This window comes from Tasmannia lanceolata, unplaced genomic scaffold (assembly GCF_043159265.1).
Source record: "Tasmannia lanceolata isolate RefF3 unplaced genomic scaffold, GAP_Taslan_0.1 ptg000018l, whole genome shotgun sequence".
Taxonomy (NCBI): Eukaryota; Viridiplantae; Streptophyta; class Magnoliopsida; order Canellales; family Winteraceae; genus Tasmannia; species Tasmannia lanceolata.
In genome coordinates, this window is record NW_027518695.1 from 62,981,712 (window position 1) to 63,006,958 (window position 25,247).

Sequence of the window (25,247 nt, forward strand, 5' to 3'; positions counted from 1 at the left end):
TACTTGGTAGTCCAGGGGATGTACTTGAGACAGGGTGCAAAAACGAGCAATAGTCGACGATCACCAAAATAATATTATCCAAACTGAACTTGCTTGAGATGCCCAAAAAATACATGCCACAAGTCCCCTCCAATCCATAACAAGTCCAACAAATGATCCTTGAATAAGCAACGGCCAATCAAACAAGCCAAGTTTCCTCCTTCAGCAGAAACCTCCACTTCAAATCGACTGGATTTACCTTTGACAATCGCTCACTCACGAGTTTCGTATCCCAAAACCTACAGGACCCGAATATCTACAACAATTTCCGTCGAAGTTCACCTTAAACGCATTGTCAGGGGCACAATTTTCTAGGACTAAGACAGATAGAAAAGAAATGGTCTTCCAAATGTGAATGATATCCACCATCAACAACCCCCAAAACTATTCTCCCAACGAAGATAAGTGATCATCGACAATCCACTTGTTTCTTCCAGTGTATAAGTGCCACATCCATCATAGGATCCTACCTTTATCACCAAACATAGCATAAGCCCATTCAGAAAAGGGATTAGTCACCTTTGCTGCGAACACCCAAGGAATGTAATAGAAACAAAGGATCTCACCCATTATACAATGGACGATAAGGCAGTCCAAGAATTTATTGATTCCTCCACTTCTCTATACACAGCGCACTGATTAGCTATCCATACTCTCTTTCTCTTAGGCATATCACAAGTTTTCCAACTTTCCAGTAAGAGCCAACCCATAAAAAGCTCCAATTCGAGGGGGAACCAGGGCTACACAACTTAGCAAGGGGAGAAGTCAAACTACTATTAGAAGCCAAACGAGAAAAGAAAAAAGTTTGATGCAGAATCTACCTTACGAGTCCATCATCAAAGTCCTCTTATACAGAACAAAAAGTGAGACATGATGATGGAAAAGCTACCCCTACAAGTCCATCATCCAAATCCTATCATGCAGAACAAATAGGGAGACATAATGATACAAAGCTGCCCTACAATTCCATTATCCAAATCCTCTCATGCAGAAATAATATGGAAAGGCATACATATTTGTCAATCTTCAACTTCTCTAAGAAAGAGAGGACATACATTCATTATGTTCTACAAATCCATTCTCACACCATTTCCGCTCCCATTCTACTACAAAACTCTTTAATACTAATGCCTATCTGGAACATTGGCCTATCTGCAGAAATAGACATGACTCAGTATTCTCTAGAATACCGGGATAAGAATAATAACAACACACATTATCCAAAACTGAGAGGACAGTTGGCTACAACGCCAAACTGAGAAGACAGTTGGCTAATACGCCAAAACATTGAGTAGGTAAGAAATATCCAGCAATATCCTGCATAAAAAATTATATTATATTGTCTAGACTTTTGGTACTTAGGAGTAGTTTTATTATCACTACTGAAGAGGTATCATGGTCATCTGATTGCTTATATAGTTTGCATCTAGTGTTGATGTAACACCTATCTTTACTGAACTTAGCCAGCCAAAATCGAAAACAAATATTTATTTTCTCTCCATCTGCCAAGAATAACATATATAAGAATAGAATCATTCAAAAAAACACATATATAAGAATAAAAGCAAGGACTCAAAAAATAAAGCAAGCAATTCAAAGAACTTACTCAAGTCTAACATTCCATATAGCTTTGTATCTTGCATCCAATGATGTAATCTTCTGCTGTTTCTCAAACCATTGAGGGTCATTGACGGCAAAGGCCAACTTCACAGTACCTACGGAAGACTTTTAGGATGAGATTAGTACTTGGCATTTAGTGAATGGAAAAACGGATAGAATATGCATCAGGAAAAGAGACGGGAAAAATAAGGGAAGGCACCCCAAACAAATGAAAATAAGACTGCCAAAATATTCAACATAGAAATACCAACTGAAAAATGATAAACAAGCACCAAAATGAAATCATAATCCAGAGCATGACCGAGGAAACCGTTGTCTAAAAATAGAAAAAGGTTTAAAACAGTATTCTGCCAATAGATTTAAATCATTTCATCACTAACCAGAAGAAAAACCAGTTTGAATGGGTTTTGATCTTCTGGGCAATGGAAAAGCCTTTTCCACATTAGTTTGAAAAAGAGACAACTTTTCTGAAAAAGCATGCAGCATTGATATTTTGCTACCATGATGACTGCAAAAAAAGACATTTAAAAGGGAAGAAAATAACATTTTTTGATGACAGCAAAAAGAGACTAACTTTTCTGAAAAAGCATGCATCTTTGATATTTTGCTACCATGACAGCAAAAAAAGACATTTAAAAGGAAAGAACATAACATTTTTTGATATAATCTTCCAAGCTTCAAAAAAAAAAAAAATCTTCCAAGCATATCAGTAAAAATGAATTATGTTTCCAGTACTGAGAACTAGCCAACCTAATTTCACTTTAGCAGATTTCCAGATTTTCTTTTTTTTTATTATTATTTGGTTCTATAAGTTGGAACAGGTAGACCGAAATTTGACAACATGACTGGATCCAGGGAACTCCTGCCCACTATAGGGATGCTCTTTACCACTCGAACACTGAGGGTGTTTTTGTCGATCTAAAGGTTAATTAGCAAGTTTTATCACTGATCCAAACACCGTAATGAAATGCATGCAGCAACTCAAACTCGGCTTTCATAAAATTTCAAACAAGTCATACACCAAAAGGTTGTGACAGAAAGGCCCACATATCCAAAAGCTATTAATATTAACCCATGTTACATGGCTTCTTCTAAATGGAAGAAGAATTCGTGTCAGACACGTCTCGGATTCCAATACCTCAGGATTCTTTGAGACACTTCTAGATCTCCTTATCTTAATACTACTAACATAAATTTACAATTACCATATATTCCGAGTTTTACGCATCATAATATTAAGTTTCTTAAATGGAAATAGATTATTCTATCTACTTAACCTTTTAGATATTCAATATATAACTTATTATAACCATATTACTATGTAAAATAAAAGTTTAGAATTGATTAATATTGTTAAAGTATAAAAGATAAATAACGTCTTTCTCCAACAGCTTAAGCTTTTGGAGAAGTTTTTAAGTTAACATGGTATCAGAGCCAAAGGTGTCGAGTTCAAACATCCCGGATAGCAAAAATCCAAAGGTGTCGAGTTCAAACCTCCCGGATAGCAAAAATCCAAATGCGATGGTCGACCCAAAGTGGGACCACATGTGCCACGTGTTTTCCAAGTGGGCCACACGTGCGGGGGAGTGTTAAAGTATAAAAGATAAATAACGCCTTTCTCCAACAGCTTAAGCTTTTGGAGAAGTTGGTAAATTAACAAAAATATTTTGGCAAATTCATGAATCGCTGTTTTTTGAGGTTTGCACAATCTGACAATCAATACCCATGTCGGATTCAGACACTCGTATCCGTACAGATGCAGCATAGATATTAACCTGTGAGGTGAAGAATGGAAGCGACCCAAATAAATAAAACTGCATGTGCATATATATAGACACACACACACACACACATATACAGAAGCACCCACCTGAAGTGCCATGTACCTTCTCAACTCCTACTATGGTGGTTGGTCTTAGCAAAAGTGTAACGGAAGCAACTTCAACCTGGCAAACATGCCAAATTTGACACAAACTACTTTAGCACATGGAATAGCAGTACAGTTAAAACTCAATTGGGTAGAACAGTTGAACCTACACTTTCTTTCCATTGGCATCCAATATGAATAACTTCCTCAACTGCCCATTCATAGCTAACAGGTTCATTGCATCCACATGCATTTGAATCCTCAAGCTTAATACAGTGAGAGTAGAAAGTTAATTGGCACTGTGTAAAGGACCTTTGCCCATATATAACATAATCAGGGAAAACAGCGATTTTCGTGTCTATTTCCATCTCCTGCCAACCAAAACCAAAGAAGAGCAGTTAAAGACGCAAACTAAAGCATAAAAACAAAAGAGAGAGTGATTAATCACAGAAAAGCATTCAGGAAGATGCAAAAAGTGCCCAAACAAAACATGCCTAGTGATAAATTAAAGTGTGATTACAGATAATGCAGCAAGAAAAAAAAAAGAGTAGGATAAGTGATTAATCAGAAAAGAAAAATATTGTGTAAAGCATGTCTCAAAAGCATTTCTTGATGAAAATCTTAATTGACATTTGAAAACTATCAGAAAAAAAAACTACAGTAAGTGTTGTTCTAATATATAGAACATCTAGGTTCAAAATGCTGGAAAAAATATCTGGATTTTAATGGTAATGGTTTCTCAGATCCAGAATGATCCAATATCAATGTGTGACCAAAAGAAGGTCGACCCACACAGTTTCGGCTGAGCCATATCCTGTACCATACATTTCAGTCTGGTTCTGCTAAAAAATATATTCTCGCATCCATTTTTCTTGTTGCTTGAAATGAAAATATGAGGATTTCAACATTTTAAAGAGTCTGTTAAAGATCATATGCCAAAAAACTCAGATTGGAATATGGATAAAAAGCTTGAAGTGCTAATCAATAGATATTTCAAGAATTTTGCATCCACGAATTATATCTTACTATTTTTTTTTTTTGAAATGGTATATCTTACTATTTTGTATGTCGATTCACTTCTTTTCCACTTGACTCCATGAAAATATTACAATTCCATGGATCGAAAGCTAGATCCATGGATTTATAAGGTTGATTAGGGGCTTTTGAATGCATTACTATTTTTTGGTATAAATTATAACTGTTTCGACTTTTATTTTTTATTTGAAAATGGTTTGGAGACTGCGGTTGTTCAAGATATTTTGAACTGTACATCCATGTCTAAGGAAAGTGATTGACTGTTGATTTTGGGCCCCAAAAAGATTTAAAAAAGGAGTATTGAGACCACTTATTTTTGCAGTCCATGATCCAGCAACGGCCATTTTGCATGGGACCAGCCATCCAATCAGCTAGGTCCCCTATTGGACAATCCTAGCCCACCAATTTGTGGAGATTTTCTTACTTAACGAACCGTTGCCTTTTCCATTATTAAACCGTCTACGGGCAGCTCACAAATTGAAAGGCCCAGAAGATGAGTGATTTAGCAGCAGAGTAAGAAGAAAATCCTATCAAATGCCTCACATGATCGCCTGCATAGCACTAGGGCAAAACTCCACTTCAATTCTTCAATAATATAAGACGTATCAATTCTGTGTCCCATTCTCATGAAAAATAAATTATATAAAACAGTGAGACCATGTTTGGAAACCATGAAAATTTATTTAAGGAATATTCGTGGGCCAAGTTGTGAGGGGCGGAGATGGAGGGAGGGGAGAGACTTGAGGGGTTTTTTTTTTTTTTTGAATGGAGATGGAGGGAGAGGGAGAAGGAGAGACTTGAGTTGGTGGGAGTGCGAAGAGCATGAGATATCGTTAAAAAATACCTACTTAAAATTTGGTTTTTTGTTTTCCTGAATTTTAGGAGCTTTTCATGCTCCCCTCACTCCCCCCTATTTAGAAGAAAAAGAGTATTGAGACCACTTCTTTTTGCAGTCCATGATCCAGCAAATGGGATCTCCATTTTGCATGGTACCAGCCAACCAATCAGCTGGGTCTATTAGACAACCCTAACCCATCGATTTCGGGAGATTTTCCTCCTGAACGAATTGTTGCCTTTTGAATTATTAAACCATCAACAGGCAGCTCACAAATTGAAGGGCCCAGAAGATGAGTGATTTAGCAGCAGAATAAGAAGAAAATCCTATCAAATGCCTCAGGATCGCCAGTATAGAACTAGGTCAGCTTGACTTCATTTCTTCAATAACATAAAGAAGTGTCAATTGCATGTCCCCTTTCTCATGAAAAAAAAAACTTGTACAAAACACTAAGGTTTGGTTTTTTGTTTTCCTGAATTTTAGGAGCTTTTTATGCTCTCCTTACTCCAACCCTCTCAAGTTCTCCGTCTTCCAGAGATCTCTCGCAACTGGCCCCACAAATATTCCAAGGAATATTTTTTTAAGGTTGCGAAATATGGCCTAAGTAATTGCAGCACCTGTCTTGGGCCTCTTCGAATTCTACGGGGCCCTCTTCATCAGGATGGACTTGGTAATCTCTTCAACATTTTCTTCATACGGGTTGTGTCGGATGCATGGTTTTAAATTTCGGCCAAAATCCGAAAATTTGGACTGAAATTTCGGTTTTCGGCCAGGACCAAAATTTAAAACCAAAACAGAAATTTTAAAATTTCAGCCGAAATTATAAGATTTACACCGAAACCAAAATTGCCACCGAAATTTCAGTAATTTCGTTTTGGCTGAGGCCGAAACCAAAACCGAAATTTCAAACCTTGGTCGGATGTAAGCTCCTTCAGCAGCCCTTAGGATGAACTTGATTTTTTGGCATCCAACCAGATCTCGTTGCCAGTCTGATAAAAGCTGATGTTTTCCCAGGGTCGTAGATGACCCAGTGACGAATGTGTGCTCTGAATTTGACCTATCAGTGTTGGGAAACAGGGAATTTCCTCTAAGCATAGCAATGGCTGCGTCTTCCACATCATCGCCGTCTTTTTTCGCAGAGATCTAGCACATTAAAGAGGAATTACGACCTTAATTCCCTTGACTACTATATTGATCTTGTTTTCCTTGACGGTAGTGAATGGTTGTACTGCCCTTATGAATGACTACCCGAGAAGTACTTCATAATCCAGACCCAGAATCAGAATGACATTGTGAGATATTTTTTTGAAAAATGACATATTTCATTAATATTCAGATAGCATTCGGGACCAGGAGTCCCAGCCTGCAATACAAAATATTAAAATGAATTGGCACGGGCATACCCGAGACCAATTCAAAAGTAACCAAAAAGTACAATCGAAACTAAGCATTCCTTTCCTCCAGTTCATCTAAACAAAAAACCTCTTGAAACTTCAAGCTGACTGATTCATCTGAAACTACCAAAACTGCCTCTTGAAACTCGAAAACTCCAGATATGATGGAAAACTCCAAGAAAGTATAGCAAAGTTCAAATAACCAGACAGGAAAACCTAAGCTAAGGCTATGGAAAATTGAAAACTTCTGGATAACGGCAGGCAATTCACAGTGCTATTGAACAATAGGTATCTTGGAGGATTGTGAAAGGGATTTACCCTTTAACGACGTACGATCCCAAATTCTGAAACTCCATTAAAAAAACCATCAGATTAGAAAAGAACCTACACTACCACCAAAAGGCACTAAACTGAGGGAAGAATCATTCCTAAACAAGAGATACCAATTACCAAGGATTCTCAAGCCTATGGAGAAAAGCCTCCCACAAGAGAAAACACTTCTAGTGAAGCAATCCCAAAATACCTATCTCCTACTATAATCCGGGCTTCCATTTTCTTGCTCATTCTATTTTCCTTACTCCTTCCTTTCTCTATCTATTCTTTTTCTTTTCTCTTTTTTCATCTTCCTTCTCCTTTCTTCCTTTTTCTTCTTCATTTCTCTTCTCTCTCCTCCCTTTTTTTTCTCTCTGTTTTTCCTTTTTTTTTCCCAGGGCCGGAAGGCCTTTCATTCAGGGTTGCTACCCTCGGCCCTCTTCTCACCGCCATCCTTCTCAATTCCAAACTCCCTTCGCTCTTTCAAATCACTAATAGCCATAGACCGAAATAAATTCTTAGTGGCTTCCAGATCATCGTCAAAACCTATTCCAAAGACATCCCCTATAGCCAACATTTCATCCATTTCCTCAGAGGGAACAACTTTACTTTCATCCGATTCCAGAAAATCCATCAACCTTGAATCCTCCTCTTGTCCTTTCACTTCCACTCCCATCCAAATCCGGACCTCCTTGCTGGCTTCTCGGTCTAGGGAATCCCTTGACTCCAGAGTTACATCTACTTGGGTACCCATCAATTTTTCCAGCCGCTCAATCTCTGTTGCTTTAACCTCCTCCCAATGCTGACGGCGGGCTCTTCGCCCCTCTTCCAGAGCTTCCTTGAAGTATGGGAGTTTATAGATTCTAACAAAAGCCTCTTTCGGGTCAGTCTTCCCCGAAAACTTAAGAAGACAGTCCTTGTTAGCCAAAGCATCCGTCTTGAATTGTTTCCATTGTCTCTTCCAAATTCCCATGGTAATTTCCCTAGGAGTAGGACACTCTTCTGCTGCCATTGCTTCATCATATTCTAGATCCCTAAGAAATTGTAAATCGTCTACCTCGAAAGTGACCACCTTTTTTTATTAGGTAAAAACGAGCACAATACAAAGACAAGGGCAAACTGCCCATACAAAGATACAGGCAACCCTAAAAGCTAGGCAACTTGTCCCAAAATCTTAACTCGCTATAGTTAACCCCATGCTTTGCTAATATATTTGCCCTATTGTGTCCTTCATGATGAATGTGGATGAAAGAAACAATGGAGCAACTACACAAATAGGCATTTATCTATCTAAATAATTTCCTCCATCTCCATGATGTTGCTATTTCCTCTAAATCAGGTTTGGTATTTGGGAATCTTCCCCAACTGATTAATTCTCATCCAAATCACCATGAATCCAGCCTCAATAGCTTGACTTTCGCCACATAACCTATATAAGCCAACACCATGCAGCCATTAGTTTTATATTATATCCCTTATTCCAACTAACCCAGATTCTGCTGAATGAACCATAGAAGACTTCATACTATTGTCAAAATTTAGCTAAATATACGTGGAAGGAGGAGCAAACCAAACGTTTGGGGTCCTTTGGGGACAAGTGAATCCCTTACAAATATCAATCCAATCATTCATAATATTGACCACAGACAACCAAAAAATGACTAGTTTAAAGTTTCTAATACTTCCAAAGTTGTTTTGTTAATGATTACAGATTACCCCTAAAATTTATCATTTCATTCCTTCCAAAGGATCCATCCTATTGGTGGGAGTAAAATATTAAAAATGCTAGATAATCATTAATTTTTTATGGACGTACTTCTCTACATGCTCCAAAGATCTGGTAATGAAATGCAATTCTTGGCACGGTTAGCGAATCCATATATATTGAAGAAATATTTTCATATGTGGACGGACCATGGACAACATATAAAAATGTGTGTTGGATTTTTCCCCCATGTACTCACATAAAGTACAATTAATCATATCAACTATGTTCGTCTGAACAACTGACCTCCCGTTAAAAATTTTCCATTCATGGCACACCAAAGAAAGGCGACAGCTCTAGGAGAAGCTTAGAAGCACGAAGCGGGTGCGGGGGCGGGTGCGGGGGCGGGGAAGCGGGGAGAGTCTAAGTTTGGGAGCGCTGTAGGAGCGTGTGTAATATTTTCTTTATATATCTTTAAAAATTCAAGTACATCATAAAATAATAGTTTCTAGCCATTTTCATATGTATCTTTCTAAATTTAAGAACATCTAAAAGCTAATTTCTAACCTTCTTCACCATCTTCATTTGTGTGCACTCATTCCTCGTGCCTTCTGAAGATGCAGAAGTCTTTGTGTTTGCTTCAACGAAGTACTTTGAAGAGTTGGATGAGTTTGATGTAAGGAAGTTGGTGATGGTGAGTAATAGAAGCAGGCTGGGAGCGTTATTAGAACGGCTCCCATCTCTCTGGGGTCGCGCTCCCTGGAAGCTCCTTCCTAAGGAGCGTCGAATCGAGGTTCTGAGGTAGAAGCGGCACTCGAGAAAAGGTTCCTGCTTCTAAGAGTAGAAGTAAGTTTGTTCCAAATGCTAGGGAAGTTACCTCTTGACTTCAAGAAAGAGAGATTAGAAAGGAATTCACCGTGTAAGTGTCATTCTACTCAAACACCAATATGATTTCATCATCCTCTCTCCTAGTCGTAATTTGATAATCACTGAGCATCTAAAATAGAGAGTATCTTCTTCATTTTCAAAACAACTTATATGATTGAGAAAGGTAGCAAAAGCCTTTCTCCATGAATTTCATGTGGGAACCCTCATTGACCTATTCTATGGGTAAAGTCTAGCCCCTAGCCTTCGGCACATAGCTTTGACATGTAGCCCTTAGTTCATTCTTAGGCTTACTAATCACCACCACTATTTAGCTAAAAGAGTCTTAGGCTTCCTAGGTGTAGAGGGAAAGGTCGTAAGTCCATCATATAGTAATAAGAGAATCCTCATCTTGATAAAGTCAAAAAAAAAACTTTGTGGAAGAGAAGAGAGGTCGTAAAATTCATGTAAATTCAACTCACAGGCCATTCAAGGTACGAAGTACCTTACCACATCCTTCAAGAGGTTGCTTGATGAACACAACCTGATCAAAGGTGTTATTTACCTTCAATAAGAACTTGTGTAGAGAGGTAACATTATAGTTTTTCATCTCCTTCACTAAGAACTTGTGTAGACAGGTAACCTTAATGTTTTTCATTTCCACCTGAGGTTGCATAATGCACATTTAGGATTGTTAAGAATAAGAATCTTCAAGGGCCGTCCACAATTCTGAGATAGAGATGATATTTAGAATCTGGACGAAAAGGGTGGAGTTGGTCCCGGCAATGATCAACTGATCCTTGGTGTGTCAAGTCTCATGATCGGGATTCTTCTCCCATTCAGGTTCCTTTGTGTGGAGTCCTTTCTTCACATAGATATTAGGATGAATAGCGAGTCTCTCAAGATGAGTAAACGTGCCCCAGACACAACCAATAGGGATGATCTGACCCTTACAAAGAAGATAGTGACTGTTAGACCGAAAATCGGTAACAGGTACGACAGTGACGTAAGAGCTGAGCTGGATGACCAGAGGAGCTGAGTCCTGAGGGACCGGAGTGAAGGGGAGCGAAGTGGCTGAGTCCTGCTATGAGGGCTGAGTCCTGCACAAAGGCAAGCGAGGTCAGAAGACCAACCCGGATTTTACTCCGGACAGGCCCTTCGACGCTCAAGTCAGTATGAGCAGGAGTGCAGAGCTAGTCTAAGAGTGAGGGTGGAGAGGGTTTTTCGTATTACCCGTTGGTTTGAGCTTTGAACCCCTATTTATAGGGGAAAACCTGGTGAGGTGTCCAGGACAGGTGGCGGCCTGTGATAGGCTGGGGTTCACCTGCTCTGGGACAGGTGGCGGCCTGTGAGAGGCTGGAGTTCACCTACTCTGGGACAGGTGGCGGCCTGTGAGAGGCTGGAGTTCACCTACTCTGGGACAGGTGGCGGCTTGTGAGAGGCTGGAGTTCACCTACCCCCAGGACAGGTGGCGACCTGTGAGAGGCTGGAGTTCACCTACTCTGGGACAGGTGGCGGCCTGTGAGAGGCCGGAGTTTTTACACCCCATCAGTGACCATTAGTAAGCTTTATAGCAATAAGTTCAGAAAGGGCAGTAAAGGAAGTAGATGAGAAATTAAGAAGGAAGGGTTACATGAAATGAGATTTAGGGTTTACAAGAGAGAAAAAGTGGTATCTTGGTTTTGAATAGATAGAAAAAAAAGGGTTTTCGGCTTGCATGGAGGTACATGAGGAGTTTGGGATTGCAAGTCTGAAGGTGGAGGATTTAGGTTTCAAGCGGTAGAAAAAGAAATTGGGAGTTTTCGAATGGGTACAAGATGAGTTTTAGGGTTTCAAATGTCGTACAAGATGAAGGATCGAATTAGGGTTTCGAAAGAAAACGATATGTGTTTAGGATTTTCACATGAAGTGAAAGATGATTTTAGGGTTTTGAGTGACAAGACATTGGGTTTTAGGGTTTCAAAAGGGAAGAAATTGGACATTAACCTTCTGAGAGAAGAGAAAGAAGAATTGGGCCTTTTGAATATAGAGAAAGAGGAGGATTTTATGAATTTTGAAGGTAGAAGAGAAGAATCAGGGGTTTTTTAATGGAAGATGAGAAGGCATGCAAAGCGAAGAGAGATGCGAAGAAGAGGTTCAAGACGTACCTTCATAAATAGAGAGAAAGAGAAACAGATTTTGGATATAATAAAACCTTGCTCTAATACCAATGTAAGAATCAATGAAGAAAGTAGAGAAGATTACAATGGGGTATGCTTTCTAATCAAGCAAAACATAGCAGCTAAATGACTTATACACTAATGAGATGTATAATTACATAAATATATGAGATTTGCTAGCCACTTTCACGGAAAGCCATTTCACGCCCGGCTTTTGCATGTGATGAGAGCAATGTCAGATGAATTAAATGAGTAAGACAAAATCTGCCAAAAAGTAAATATGTGTGGCTGTCATCACATGCAAAAGCCAGGCGCAAAATGGCTTTCCGCAAAAGTGGCTAGCAACTCGCTATAGTTAATGACCAAATGAGTTCTCTAACATATACTATCAGGACAATCATGATACAGTACTATAAGTTACAATTCCACAAACCTATGACAAGTTGTAACCCTAACAAATGTGGTGAACAAATTCCTAACAGATTAAAAAAAAAGTAAACAAACACATTACAATGAATGTATACATCGGATTGCTATTACTTCCATGTATTTCACCACTGTAGCAAAAGTGCTTACCATTTCCACGTAACCAGACGAACAATGGTCTAAAGTTGGGTGTTCTATGGCACCTGAAATTACATTGCACATGTGGTAAGAAAGATGGTGTGCAAAAAATATCAAAAAGTCAAAAGGGATATGAAGCATGGAAGAAACCTTCATTTTCTGCACAATCAGAAGCAGAATTGGATAGGGACCTTGTTTCCAAGCTTTCATCGTCATCCGACATCACGTCAAGGTGCCTTCTCTGCAACAGTTCAGAACAGTGTAAATATTGAAGATTTTGAAACCTCCAAACCTATGTCACAGATATCATTCTAGGGAATTTCTCAGCAAGGGAAAACCTTGGGATATTTTATTTTTTATTTTATTTTTTTTCGGGTTTATCGGGAAAAAAAATGATTATAAACTGTAAAAATAAATTAATTTACAAATATCAAATATCAAATATATACACTTTTTTTAATCCAGGTTTAGGTCGAAGGTTTTAGGATGTCAGAGAGATTTTTTAGAGTGAATGAGAAGTTCAAGAAACATTTTAAAAGTCAACTCTCCAATTTATCGTGATAAAATCACGAGAAATTCAATTTATCATGAGAAATTCAATTTCTCGCGATAAAGATAAAATCATATTTTATCATTTAATCAAAATATCGCACTTTTCTCATGAGAAATTGAATTTCTCGTCGATATTTGTGACATAGCTCCAACCTAATTCATATTGCTAGTTGAGTCAATAAGGGAAGTCAAATACATTGGATGGAAGCTCGAGAAGCGTAAAACTCAGTTGTTTGCCGCCCACAGAAGGGGCTCTATGATTTAAACCTTCCATTGCAGGGGAATCCACTCTTAAGCACCCAGGGATGAGATTTCCAGTTTCAAAATTATCTTGACTGATGTGACCAATATCATCATTAGTCATTGAAGTGGATACCAAAATATCTCCAACTCGAGATGTTTCTTCTTCAACAGAAAAATCCTTTTCCGACGAGCCTATTGCATAGGAGACACAATTATTACATTTACCATCATCAATGCTCGCATCAAAATCCACGCAAACTACATTATTCGTCTCCACTTGTTGAACATTCTGTCCCTGGGCAACTACAACAGAAAATTCACTGAGACAAAATCAGAACATAAAATTCGAATATTTGTTAATTGGACAGTAAACCAAGAGCAGAAAAGAGTACTAGCATGTCAAATTAAAGGAAAATATAGATGTTATAAAAAATATTCGAAATAGTGTAAACTGTTCAAAGTTCAGTTGCAGAGCTCAGAACAAATTCACCTCAGATTGTCATTATCACAAATAGCTTATGATGGAGACAAATCTTTGTACTATGCTGAGTAAGTAAACTAACCTAATTCTAGTGCCACCATTCAAATGTGTACTGGCATCTTCCCTTAAGTTTCTGTCGATGTTATGCCAATTAAGTGAACTTATCTAACTTGGCGTGTTCATAATGGTCAACAACTTATAGTGAACAAGAATTCTTTTGGTTAACATGGGACGAAGTGAATTCCTACTAAATGTTCACAATACACTAGATATTGTAGGGGTGGCAAGAAATGCCTGGGTTGTTTATGTAACTGCCACGAGTGGGTAGATGTTTGATCAAATCTCCAGTGTCAATTCATTAAAAAAATCTCTAGTGTCAATTCAACTGTTTACAATGTATTGAATGGAAGACGGGCAAAAAACATACAATGGATATCAATCCTTGGGTGGGAAAGGCAGCATTGAATTAACAATGCTCAGGATACATAAAGTCAAAGAATAAAATAATGCCTCGTTCTTAGACAAAGATGTTAAACTATACCACTATGGAAACTTGAGCTATGTGTTACAACCTCCCCGCGTGCCCATGGCCCAAGTGAGTGTTGCCTTGCCACGCAGAGTGCCTCTTGGTCCCGCTGAGTCAAGGGGCCTTACACATCCCTATGTATTACAACCTCCCTGTGTGCCCATGGCCAAGGTTTTAAATCTCGGTTTCGGTTTCGGTCATCAGCGAAAGCGAAACGTTTAGGTTTTGGTACGAAATTTCGGACGAAATCTTGTAAAAATTTCACCGAAATTTCCGAAACTTCCGAAATTTGGGGTGAAATTTTGTACTTCACCGAAACGTTTCACCGAAATCACCGAAATTTCACCTAAATTTCACCGACACGAAACGTTTCGGCGAAGTTTGGTACTTTTCCGATTCAATGTGGATTTCGTTTCGTTTTCCAACGAAACCGAAATATTTCGGCCAAAACGAAATATTTCGGCCGAAACGAAACGTTCCGGCTGAAATTTAAAACCATGCCCATGGCTCGGGTGAGTGCTTCACACACAACTCTTCAGAATGGCCGCCTCGCCACACCAAGGGTCTCCGGGCCTCGCTAAGTTGAGGGGTCTTAAATCTTCATGCGTTATAACCTATGAAGCATGGGTACGGGTACGGGTACGGGGTGGGGGACGACACGACACGGGTACATGAGTACGTGATTTGCCAAAAAAAACGGGGTGCGGGTACATTCGGGTACGCCGAATATAATAATATATTTTAATATTTTATTATATATTTATAAAAATTTTAAAAAATAATTGTAACATCACCAAAATGGAAAATTTTAATATTACTCTTCATTTCATAAGTGATTAAGTTCCATATTACATAACATGAGGCATCAATACATCATTCATTAGAAAAAAAAAGTCTGTCGCCAGTGTGTTGACTAGTGTGTTGACCAGTGCCTAACAAGATGAATAATTTTTAGGGACCAAATTATGAGATTTTTTTTTACCGGACTTTTGGAATTTAATAATGTTTGGACACGATAGATTTTATGAATTTTTAAAATTTGAAAAATACCCCACCGTTTAGAAGTTAAGAAAGTTAAAATTTTGACCCGACTCTTTTTCTTTGAATTTTGACTAGAACAGGAGAGTTGACTTTTTTTCCTTTTAGATTTGGGTCTTGAAACTATTTTTAATAAATCCAAATGGGGGTATTCCGTTATTTACATGTAAATCTTAAGTAAATGGACAATAAAATAGTAAAGACATTTAGGAAAGAGAAGCAGCAGGAAGAAGCAGGACGTGTCGGGTACGCGTGGGTGCGCACCAGACGCGCACCCGACAACCAAAATTGGTTTTTTTGGTTTACATGTAAATACCGAGTACGGGAAAGGATAGAGAAGCAGCAGGAAGAAGCAGGACGTGTCAGGTATGCGTGGGTGCGCACCCGACGCGCACCCGACAACCAAAATTGGTTTTTTTTTCTTTTAAAATGGGGTACGCCCCCAAGACATACTCGGGGCGTACCCGGACATACCCGCACCCTATACGTGTCGGGTACGGCTGCGGGAGCCCCGGGAGAGTACCCGTGCTTCCTAGGTTATAACCTCCTTGTGCCCTTGGCCCGGGTGAGTGTTTCTACATGCATCCCTTCTGCTCAGCCACCTCGCCAAGCCGAGTGCCCTACAACCTCGCTAGGTAGAGGGGCCCCTACAATTAGTGATGTAGTCTCGCATCCGGCTCCGCATCGACTGCGGGCTCACCCCTTAGCAAAATTTTGTGTCAATACACCCATTTCCATCATCCACCAGCTAGGCCCGAAGTGGCACACAGCACGCTCCTGTGGCCGGCCTCGATTGTGAGTTCATCTCTAAAAGATCACTCGTGTCATCGACCCCGTACCACTCGGAAGATTCCACTCAGTGTACTCTAACGGCTCCTTGGAACGTTATCAATCGATGACTAACCACTTTCGTGCGCTAGAGCATAACAGACGGAATGCAATGAAAATAGCAAAATACACGATTTGGACCGAAAGAAGACATTTTATTTGTTGGAAATGATTCTTACAAGAGCAGCCTCCGGGCATTACATACGCAAAAAGAATAAAAAGAAAAGAAAAGGAAAAAATAATGGTCGAGACGCGGGGGACAAACACTCCTCAACTTGAATCACGCACTGAGGTAGCAGAACAATGAGGACAAACCCGCCAAAGAAGAGCCCCATGCAAGGGACGTTGATTTCGTAAAGGCGGATCAAGCCACCTTGAGACAGTTGTTGACCTTGTGACGTCCCACGCCGCTACCAGAGAAAGTTGACTCGAGTTTCTCCAAGCTGGCAGTGATATGCTCGGGGCCTCCGCGCCCTCCCCGTTCAGTCCCCTCAACTCGAAGCATGCACAGAAGGCGTTGTGAGTCAGCCCAATTCCCAACATCATAGTCGAGCTACAGGGTAACTCTCCTCATCACAGTCGAAAAACGGGATAAACCCTCTCCATGGGCCAAGTACGCGGTTACAAAGCCTGACCTTAGACAAGTTGGCATTCCTCTCCAACCCTCCTCCACACTCTGTTTCAAGCCTGCCCAAGGCCATAGCAGATTATTCTGGTGATGGGGACAACTCCAAATCTCTCCTAACGCAAAGGCAGAAGAACCCATGGAAAAGAAGAACTCTACAATCGGGGGAGTCGAGATGGGAAAAAGGAACAAGAGCACCAACACATGGAATGCAAGAGCCCCTTTTATAGGTCTCAACTGCCTCAATTTCATGACCCTGATTACAACGGTCCACTTTCACGATCTAGATCGCAACGTTTTGTATTCACAAGAACGATCAGTGCCACGTGAATCTCATTTCCACCCCGCCATAACTCCCAACTTAATAACGCTCCAATTACCCAGGAATTCCAAGCGTGGACTTTCGCGTAACGCACGAATACGCATTTATTTCTCCAGCACTCTCAAGGCACCGAAAGTCCAGCCAGCTTCACAACGCAACAACCGATGGAAGGCGAAGAGTTCCTGACGTTCCATCACTCCCGAAAAAGTGTCCATTGTGCCAGAAAGACTAGAATCAACTTCCTCGACCAGTACAGACGGCCAACCACATGACGACACATGTCAGAACCAATGAGGACAAGACGGAACCACTGGTCAGTCACCACGCCGAGGGCGACTTGCTAGCGGAGCAACGAGTCAAACTGCCGACTGGATCAGGGACCCTCAGGATATAAGAAGTCCACTCGAGCGGCATCTCACGACCCTTGGGAGAGTGGAAAACCTTCCAGAGTCCCTATGACATCGCCACTTACTGATTCACTATCGCTAACCTGGGAAATCGCACAACGTCCCATCAGATTGCTCCTGGCAACAAACCGTACATCATCCAGATACTCTTCAGAGGATACAAGTGCTTTCCAGCCCCGTCGTACGAGATCACAGCATCTCTCTACCGTCATAGGGGACAACGCCTCTCATCCATCAAAATCACATCACAGGCTTGTCATTTCAGGCTCGTGGTACTACACCAATGTTAGTGCCTGCACCAGTGATTATCACAGTGTCACATCACGCCCAGGACCATGGAACTCGAACCCTGACTATAAAAGAGAACCCTCCACTCCACGTCCCGGGATCATACAACCTACTCAAGGGGTAATATACCACCTCCACTCTCGCCCCAAGTGCGCATTTCCTACTCGGAACCCCGTTCCCCCCTGAGTATTTAGCTCTCATTCTGGTTCCTCCGTCTAACTTGAGTGTCGAAGGGTTCCCTTGGAGTTCCTACTCAGGGTGGTCCCAAACCTTTTGTCTGTTAGAGCAAGTCAGTGATACGTGCACGTGGGCCGCTTACCCTGCAAGCCAAGTCTCTCGTCCATGCCAGCCACGTCTTCTTGCGTTGGAGATCATATCCATAATAAAGCGGGAGTCTTTTCCTGTTTTTTAGCTTCTGTTGCTATTTTTCCTGAATAAGTTAGCTAGCAAAGTGGTCTTTTGACTGTTGTGGTGTTTTCAATTTGTTGGAGAGATTCCCTCCCTAGACTCTAGATGTTATCTATTTATATCTGTAGCAAATCATGGAAAAGCATCAGATATTTTTTCCACTAGAAAAACTCATTGTTTAGGAGACTTGCTTTCTTAAACCCAACCAATATCACGACTCTATCAATTTGGTATCAAAGCTACTCGATCCTCAACTATGGCAGGAATCAATCTTTCTAACCTACGAGTCTGAAACATTGCTGGGATGGTCAATCAACAACGCGAATCCTTGCAAAGAATTGACCAACGATCCAATGTATTGGAGCAGCGGTCCAACACACTTGAGCAGCTTCTCCAAAAGGTAAGACAGGAGATGGCCGCCATGAACAACCAGATCCGTGACCTGACTCAAACTCGCTCCCGGCATTCTGCCGCATCCTCAATTCAGCCAGTTGCGCCATCCGACGGGGGGGTTCTACTCAACAAAACCCCAAAGGTCGACCTCCTCAAATACGCTGGTGAAGAGGATTCTACAGGCTGGATCTTGCAAGCGGAACAATACTTTCAGTTGTATAACATCCCGCCACATCAGATGGTGCTCTACTCCTCGTTCTCCCTCAAGGGGAAGGCATTGAAGTACTACAAGTACCTTCAACACGCTGACGCGCTTGATGACTGGCCCTCGTTCGTCAAGTCCCTCGAACGCCGATTTGGTCCCACCGAATACGACGACCCTGAAGGTGCGCTCACCAAGTTGCGCCAAACCACCACGGTCACGGCCTACCAAGAGGAGTTCGAGGCCCTCTCCGATCGGGTGGATGGGTTATCAAATTATTTCCTGACCCGTACATTCATCAGCGGCCTCAAGGAGGAGATTCGAAACACCGTCAAGCTACTCTGACCGGTGTCTCTCACCGAGGCCATTGGGCTCGCACGCATGCAGGAACAGAGTTGCAAACCTCAGCTTGCTGCTCGCCCAACCAAGAATGTTAGCTTGGCCTCCCCTTCTGCCACCCCCAAAAGCCCAACACCAGCAATCAAAAGGCTCTCCTTTGCCGAGTTGAAGGATCGTAGAGACCGCAGTCTCTGTTACAACTGTGACGAAAAAATCGTCCCAGGGCATCGTTGCAAAAGTCAGACCCGTTTCCAGTTGGAGGTTATCAAGGAAGACCATGAGGTTGATATGGAGATCGTTGACAACAAGGATGATGCCCACCCAGCCATCTCCTTATACGCCATTACTGGAGCTCAGAAGGCGGACACTATGTGTGTCACCGCCACCATCGCACGACGCCCTATCTGTGTATTGATAGATAGTGGCAGCACGCATAACTTCCTTGATCCTAGCATTGCTGACAAGGCTGGACTTCGGAAGTTCACTGACAATTCGATCAGCGTAATGGTGGCAGACGGTGAAAAGCTTCACAGTGAAGGCAGGTGCAAGAATGTTTCACTCCAACTCCAAGGTACTCCCATTTCTGCAGAATTTTTCTTATTACCCTTGGCTGGATGTGATCTGTACTTGGAGCCCTCTGGTTACGCACATTAGGACCCATACTTTGGGACTTTCAAAATTTACGAATGGAGTTTAATCTCCATGGGCATAAACACTCCCTCCAAGGCGAACAAAATGCAGAGCTCTCCATGTTGCAATGTTCTAACCTGACCCCATTGCGTGGCTTTCTGTTCCAAATTAATTTGGTCCATCCTAATTCCCCAAAAACCAAGCTACCATCTCCAATTCAAGCCATCATAAACCAATTCCCAGACGTGTTTGACCCACCAAAAGGCCTTCCCCCACTCCGTTCCCATGACCATAAAATACCCCTCATCGATAATAACCCCGTAAATGTCCACCCTTACCATTATGCCCATTTTCAAAAATCAGAAATTGAAAAACAAGTAAACCAAATGTTAGAGGAGGGGATCATTCAGCCCAGCCAAAGCCCCTACTCTTCGCCGGTACTTCTAGTTAAAAAAAGTGACGGGTCATGGAGGCTCTGTGTGGATTATCGAGCGCTCAACCTCATCACCGTCAAGGACAGATTCCCGATCCCAGTAGTGGATGATCTGTTTGATGAGTTGCATGGCGCCACCATCTTTTCAAAGCTGGTACCTTCGCTCCGGTTACAATCAAATACGGGTTGCGGAGGAGGATGTCCACAAAACAGCTTTCCGAACTCACGAGGGACACTACGAGTTTTCTGTAATGCCCAATGGCCTCACCAATGCTCCCTCAACATTTCAAGCCTTGATGAATGATTGTGTTTCGCCCTTATTTGAGGAAATTTATACTAGTATTTTTTTATGATGTACTCGTATACAGTCAAGGATTGGAGGAGCATTTATCTCACCACAACCCTTGAATTGCTTAGGCAACATCATCTGCATGCCAAAGTCCCAAAGTGCAGGTTTGCATGTACGGAGGTGGACTACTTGGGCCATGTCATCTCGTCGAAGGGTGTTTCAGTGGACCAAAGCAAAATTTCTTGTATGCAAGAATGGCCGCAGCCACAAACAATCAAAGCTCTCAGAGGCTTCCTTGGCTTAACCGGTTATTACAGGAAATTTATTTGTGACTACGGAAAGATTGCAGCCCCCCTAACGAATATGTTGAAGAAAAATAATTTCGTATGGACGAGTGAATCCATGCAAGCTTTCAAGCTACTCAAGCAGGCCTTCTCCTCCCCACCTGTCCTCGCATTGCCAGACTTCACCAAAGTCTTCATCATTGAGTGTGATGCTAGCGGAAATGGTGTTGGCGCAGTACTCATGCAAGAGCATAGGCCCTTGGCCTGCATCAGCCATGCATTAAATGGGAAGCATCTTTTCTTATCCACATATGAAAAGGAGCTTCTCGCACTAGTTATCGCCATCCAAAAGTGGTGACCTTACCTGCTGGGAAGAAGATTCATCGTCCGCACAGACCAAAGATCCTTGAAGTACCTCTTAGAGCAGCGTGTGGGCACTCCATGTCAACAGCGGTGGCTTGCAAAGCTTCTTGGTTATGATTTCATGGTGGAATACAAAAAAGGGTCCCTGAACCAAGTTGCAGATGCTCTCTCTCGACAAGAATGTTATGGCATATCTTGCGTTGTTCCCACCTGGTTCCAATCTATAAAAGAAGCATACGAAACAGATCCTGACTTGAAGGGGTTACTGCAACGCTTCCGTGATGGCGCTCTACATCCATCCAAATATTCCATAAAGGACGGCGTCTTATTCTATAAGGGATGCCTTGTACTCTCAGCCACCTCCCCTGCTCGTCAAGAAGTTACCGAAGCCTTGCACAGTGGGTCCATGGGTGGACATTCCGGCTTCCATCAGACTCTCCGGCGAATCTCTCGCGATTTCGTCTGGCCAAAGCAACGAGAGTTCGTCCAGGATTACATTCGGCGTTGCGACATCTGTCAACGTGTTAAAGCCTTAAATTCAAAACCAGCAGGGTTGCTCCAACCACTTCGAGTTCCCTCTACTGTTTGGATGGATATCAGCATGGATTTCATTGAAGGTTTACCGAAATCTGAAGGCAAGGATACTATAATGGTAATCGTGGATAGGCTATCAAAATATGCACATTTCCTAGCCCTCAAGCATCCATTCACAGCTTCTACAGTAGCACGCTTGTTCACTGACCACATTTTCAAGTTACATGGCCTTCCCAAATCCATTGTCTCTGATCGAGACAAAGTGTTTGTAAGCAAATTCTGGCAAGAAATCTTCAACCTGCAAGGTGTCCATTTGAAGTTGTCATCAGCTTACCACGCTCAAACTGACGGGCAATCTGAAGTGGTTAATCGTTGTCTAGAAAACTAGTTGCGCTGTTTTGCAGGATTGCAGCCCTCACAGTGGGCTCGATGGCTATCTTTAACTGAGTTTTGGCACAACACAAATACAAATGGGTCAACAGGCTTCTACCCCTTTCGAGTCCTTTATGGCATTGATCCACCGAGGCTACTCTCCTATGTCAACAGCACCAGCATTGTCGAGGAAGGGGAGAGAACACTTTTAGATCGTGATGAAGTTTTAAAGCTGCTCAATGAGAATTTAGACATGCCTCAAAACAGAATGAAAAACCTTGCGGATCTCAAACGCACTGACCCTGAATTTGAAGTGGGAGATATGGTCTGCCTAAGGTTGCAACCTTACAGGCAGAGTTCTCTCCAATTCCGAAGAGTAACAAAGCTCTCTCCTCGTTATTATGGGCCATATGAAATCATAGAAAGGGTCGGGAAGGTCGCTTATAAGCTGCAACTACCTATGGGATCCAAGGTGCACCCTGTATTCCACGTTTCTCAATTAAAAGCGAAACTGGGTGATCAGGATGTGGCTCTTATCGATTTGCCAGATAACGATGAAGAGGGCAAGCCCGTTCTTAAGCCGATTCGGGTCCTTAGCACTAGAAAGAAGAAAAGAGGTAAACGTGTCCACACCGATTTTCTAATCCAGTGGGAAGGCACTGACAAAGGGGATGCAACATGGGTTGATGAATGGACACTGAAACGAGATTATCCAAGCTTCAACCTTAAGGACAAGGTTGCTTGAAGAGGTGAGGATTGATACGTGCACGTGGGCCGCTTACCCTACAACCCAAGTCTCTCGTCCATGCCAGCCACGTCTTCTTGTGTTGGAGATCATATCCATAATAAAGCGGGAGTCTTTTCCTGTTTTTAAGCTTCTGTTGCTATTTTTCCTGAATAAGTTAGCTAGCAAAGTGGTCTTTTGACCGTCGTGGTGTTTTCAATTTGTTGGAGAGATTCTCTCCCTAGACTCTAGATGTTATCTATTTATATCTGCAGCAAATAATGAAAAGCGTCAGATATTTTTTCCAAAAGAAAAACTCATTGTTTAGGAGACTTGCTTTCTTAAACCCAACCAATATCACGGCTCTATCAGTCAGGTCACAGGTCGAGGCAGTCTCCCTCCCTCAGAAGTCAGACATAAGGCGGGACCCAACACATCAACCTCCCTCAGGAGTTGGACATAAGGCAGGACCCAACGCATCAGGACTTTCTGCATACTCCGGATTTGAGCAGGCATCAGGCCCTATCCAATTTACAGACTCCAATGAGGTTGAAGTGATGGGAATATTACAAGGCGTAAGGCTTCCAGATAGTGAAGACTAAACACGATTAATCATGAAAGGGAACTCCTTGAATGTTATCAGATGGATGGACCATAAGAATCTATATTAGTGGCGATTCGCAAATGCTATTGAAGAATTTTTGGGATCGGTTGAGCGGCCACAAGATTATTTTTCAGCACTAGAGCAGCTAATTGTGAAGCAGATTGAGAGAGCCCATATGTGGTTGTTAGATTTTTCTCCCTCCATCCATATAGTTCTAATTTTGCTTTTTTTTTCCAGTTCTATTTTTGGTTTTCTTGTATTGACCACTTTGGTCTTGTGGACTTTTCCCCTTTTAATGACTTTCTTCACCATTCAAAAAAAAAAAAATCGTCATAGTACACTTATTCCTAGTTTTCAAAATCACCGTATCAAACTGCTTCATAAATATTAACATATCCAAAGAACATAAACTCAGAAAATTAGGGTTTTCAAAAATTAAACTTACCGAAATGCAGGTGATTATACTTCATAAGGTCAGATTTCTCCGTTCTACGGTTTGTGGGCGTGTATTTTCTCACAAGTTTATCGGAATCTGACTCTACAACATCTTCAGCTCCTCCAAAATCGTACACCGATAAATCCTTTTGGAAAGATCCCCCCATCTTGGTAGCGAAAACACAGAGATCTATAGCTTTGGTTAAAGAAAGTTAGGAATAAGACCGTGAAAATTGATAGAGAACCTCTGTTCTTCGAAGAACAGAGGTTCTCCGAGGAGAAAAATGGCGATTAGTAAAAATTTCCGGCGGAATTTCGAGTTTCCGGCACCGGGAAAAGTTGCGCAGTAAAAAGAAAGCGGAGATGAGAGTTTTTCTCTGTCCTGCCCAGGTTATAGAAAAACCTAGGATCAATTACTGTTGCATGCTGGAGAGTTGAAAAAATGACAAGAAAATGTTGAGTTTTGAAAAAACACTAACAAATGCTACTTTATTAAAACAAAGATTGCTAGGGACGAAAATACCCCTCAACTTACTTTAATCTTTCTCTTATTGGTTTTACCATTTTACTCTTTTACTTGCAGGTTTTACACTCTTTCATTTCTAGGTTTTACTGCGACGCATTTTGTGTGAAACGACGAGATTTTCCGACGATAGAAGCCTTCTTCTCCGGCGAAACATCTCATTTCTCTAGCAGCAGATGCTCCTTTGTCTCGAGGGATTCTGAAGATCAACAACTATGCCTTTCTTGAAAGCCAAGAGCACCGATCTATCAGTGTTTATATCGTCATGTAAGCAGAGGAATAAAATAGAATGGGAAGATGAGAAAGAGAAATTGGATTATGGACATGTTGAGAAACTCCATTTGATAATTTTTTGTTGTGTTACTGTGGCTAATGGAAAACTCCACTACCTCTCTTAACTTCTAAACTTGTAAAAGAGATGCTATGGCAAAGTCATATGTTCATCATTTTCGTGCTATCCAATGGACATCAAATGATTAGTTATTTTCAGAGATCTCACCATCTTCTTCTCAACGCAAAAACAGGTACTCAAAGCCAAAACAGGATAATCGAAGCCAAAATTTACTTGGTCGAAGCCAAAAATTACTTGGTCGAAGTGAAAAATGTGTTTCCTGTAACATTCGCCGTTGTGTTTTTCGCTTCGACTAAAGTTTTTTAGGCTTCGAATAACTGGTTTTTTTGCTTCGACTAACATGTTTTTGGCTGCGACTAAAACTTTTAAATTTCAGTAACATTTGGAACTTTTTTCGTCTTTAACTAATATATTTTAGCTTCGAGAAATATTTGTTGGCTTCGACTATCTTTTTTTTTTGCTTCGACTATCGTTTTTTGGATTCGACTATCATTTTTGGCTTGGAGTAACTTTTTTTTGGCTTCAACTAGCATTTTTTGGGCTTCGACTATCATTTTTGCCTAACTTACATTTTACTTCGAGTACCATTTTGGCTTGCACTATCCTTTTGCCTAGTGGAAGCTCTTTGGGCAACTAATTTTGGCTACAGCCACTAGAA

General features: G+C 41.3%; 1 protein-coding gene across 4 annotated transcripts in view; it reads right to left on the reverse strand.

Annotated features, from left to right (window-relative positions):
• Positions 1 to 24,117, reverse strand: part of LOC143851351 (putative ubiquitin-like-specific protease 2B) — an 86,020-nt gene extending 61,903 nt beyond the window's left edge. For 2 of the 4 annotated variants that reach the window (XM_077360746.1, XM_077360744.1), the window contains exons 1-7: positions 23,725 to 24,117; positions 13,143 to 13,492; positions 12,545 to 12,635; positions 12,407 to 12,459; positions 3,697 to 3,897; positions 3,530 to 3,605; positions 1,646 to 1,754 (exon numbers count right to left, since the gene is read on the reverse strand). In XM_077360746.1, the coding sequence (XP_077216861.1) occupies positions 1,646 to 1,754; positions 3,530 to 3,605; positions 3,697 to 3,897; positions 12,407 to 12,459; positions 12,545 to 12,635; positions 13,143 to 13,492; positions 23,725 to 23,881 (1,037 nt within the window). In that variant the 5' untranslated portion in view covers positions 23,882 to 24,117. Of the gene's footprint in view, positions 1 to 1,645; positions 1,765 to 3,529; positions 3,606 to 3,696; positions 3,898 to 12,406; positions 12,460 to 12,544; positions 12,636 to 13,142; positions 13,493 to 23,724 lie in introns of those variants that run through there. The other 2 variants (XM_077360745.1, XM_077360747.1) reach the window with 2 other exon arrangements.
• Positions 24,118 to 25,247: the final 1,130 nt, after the last annotated feature.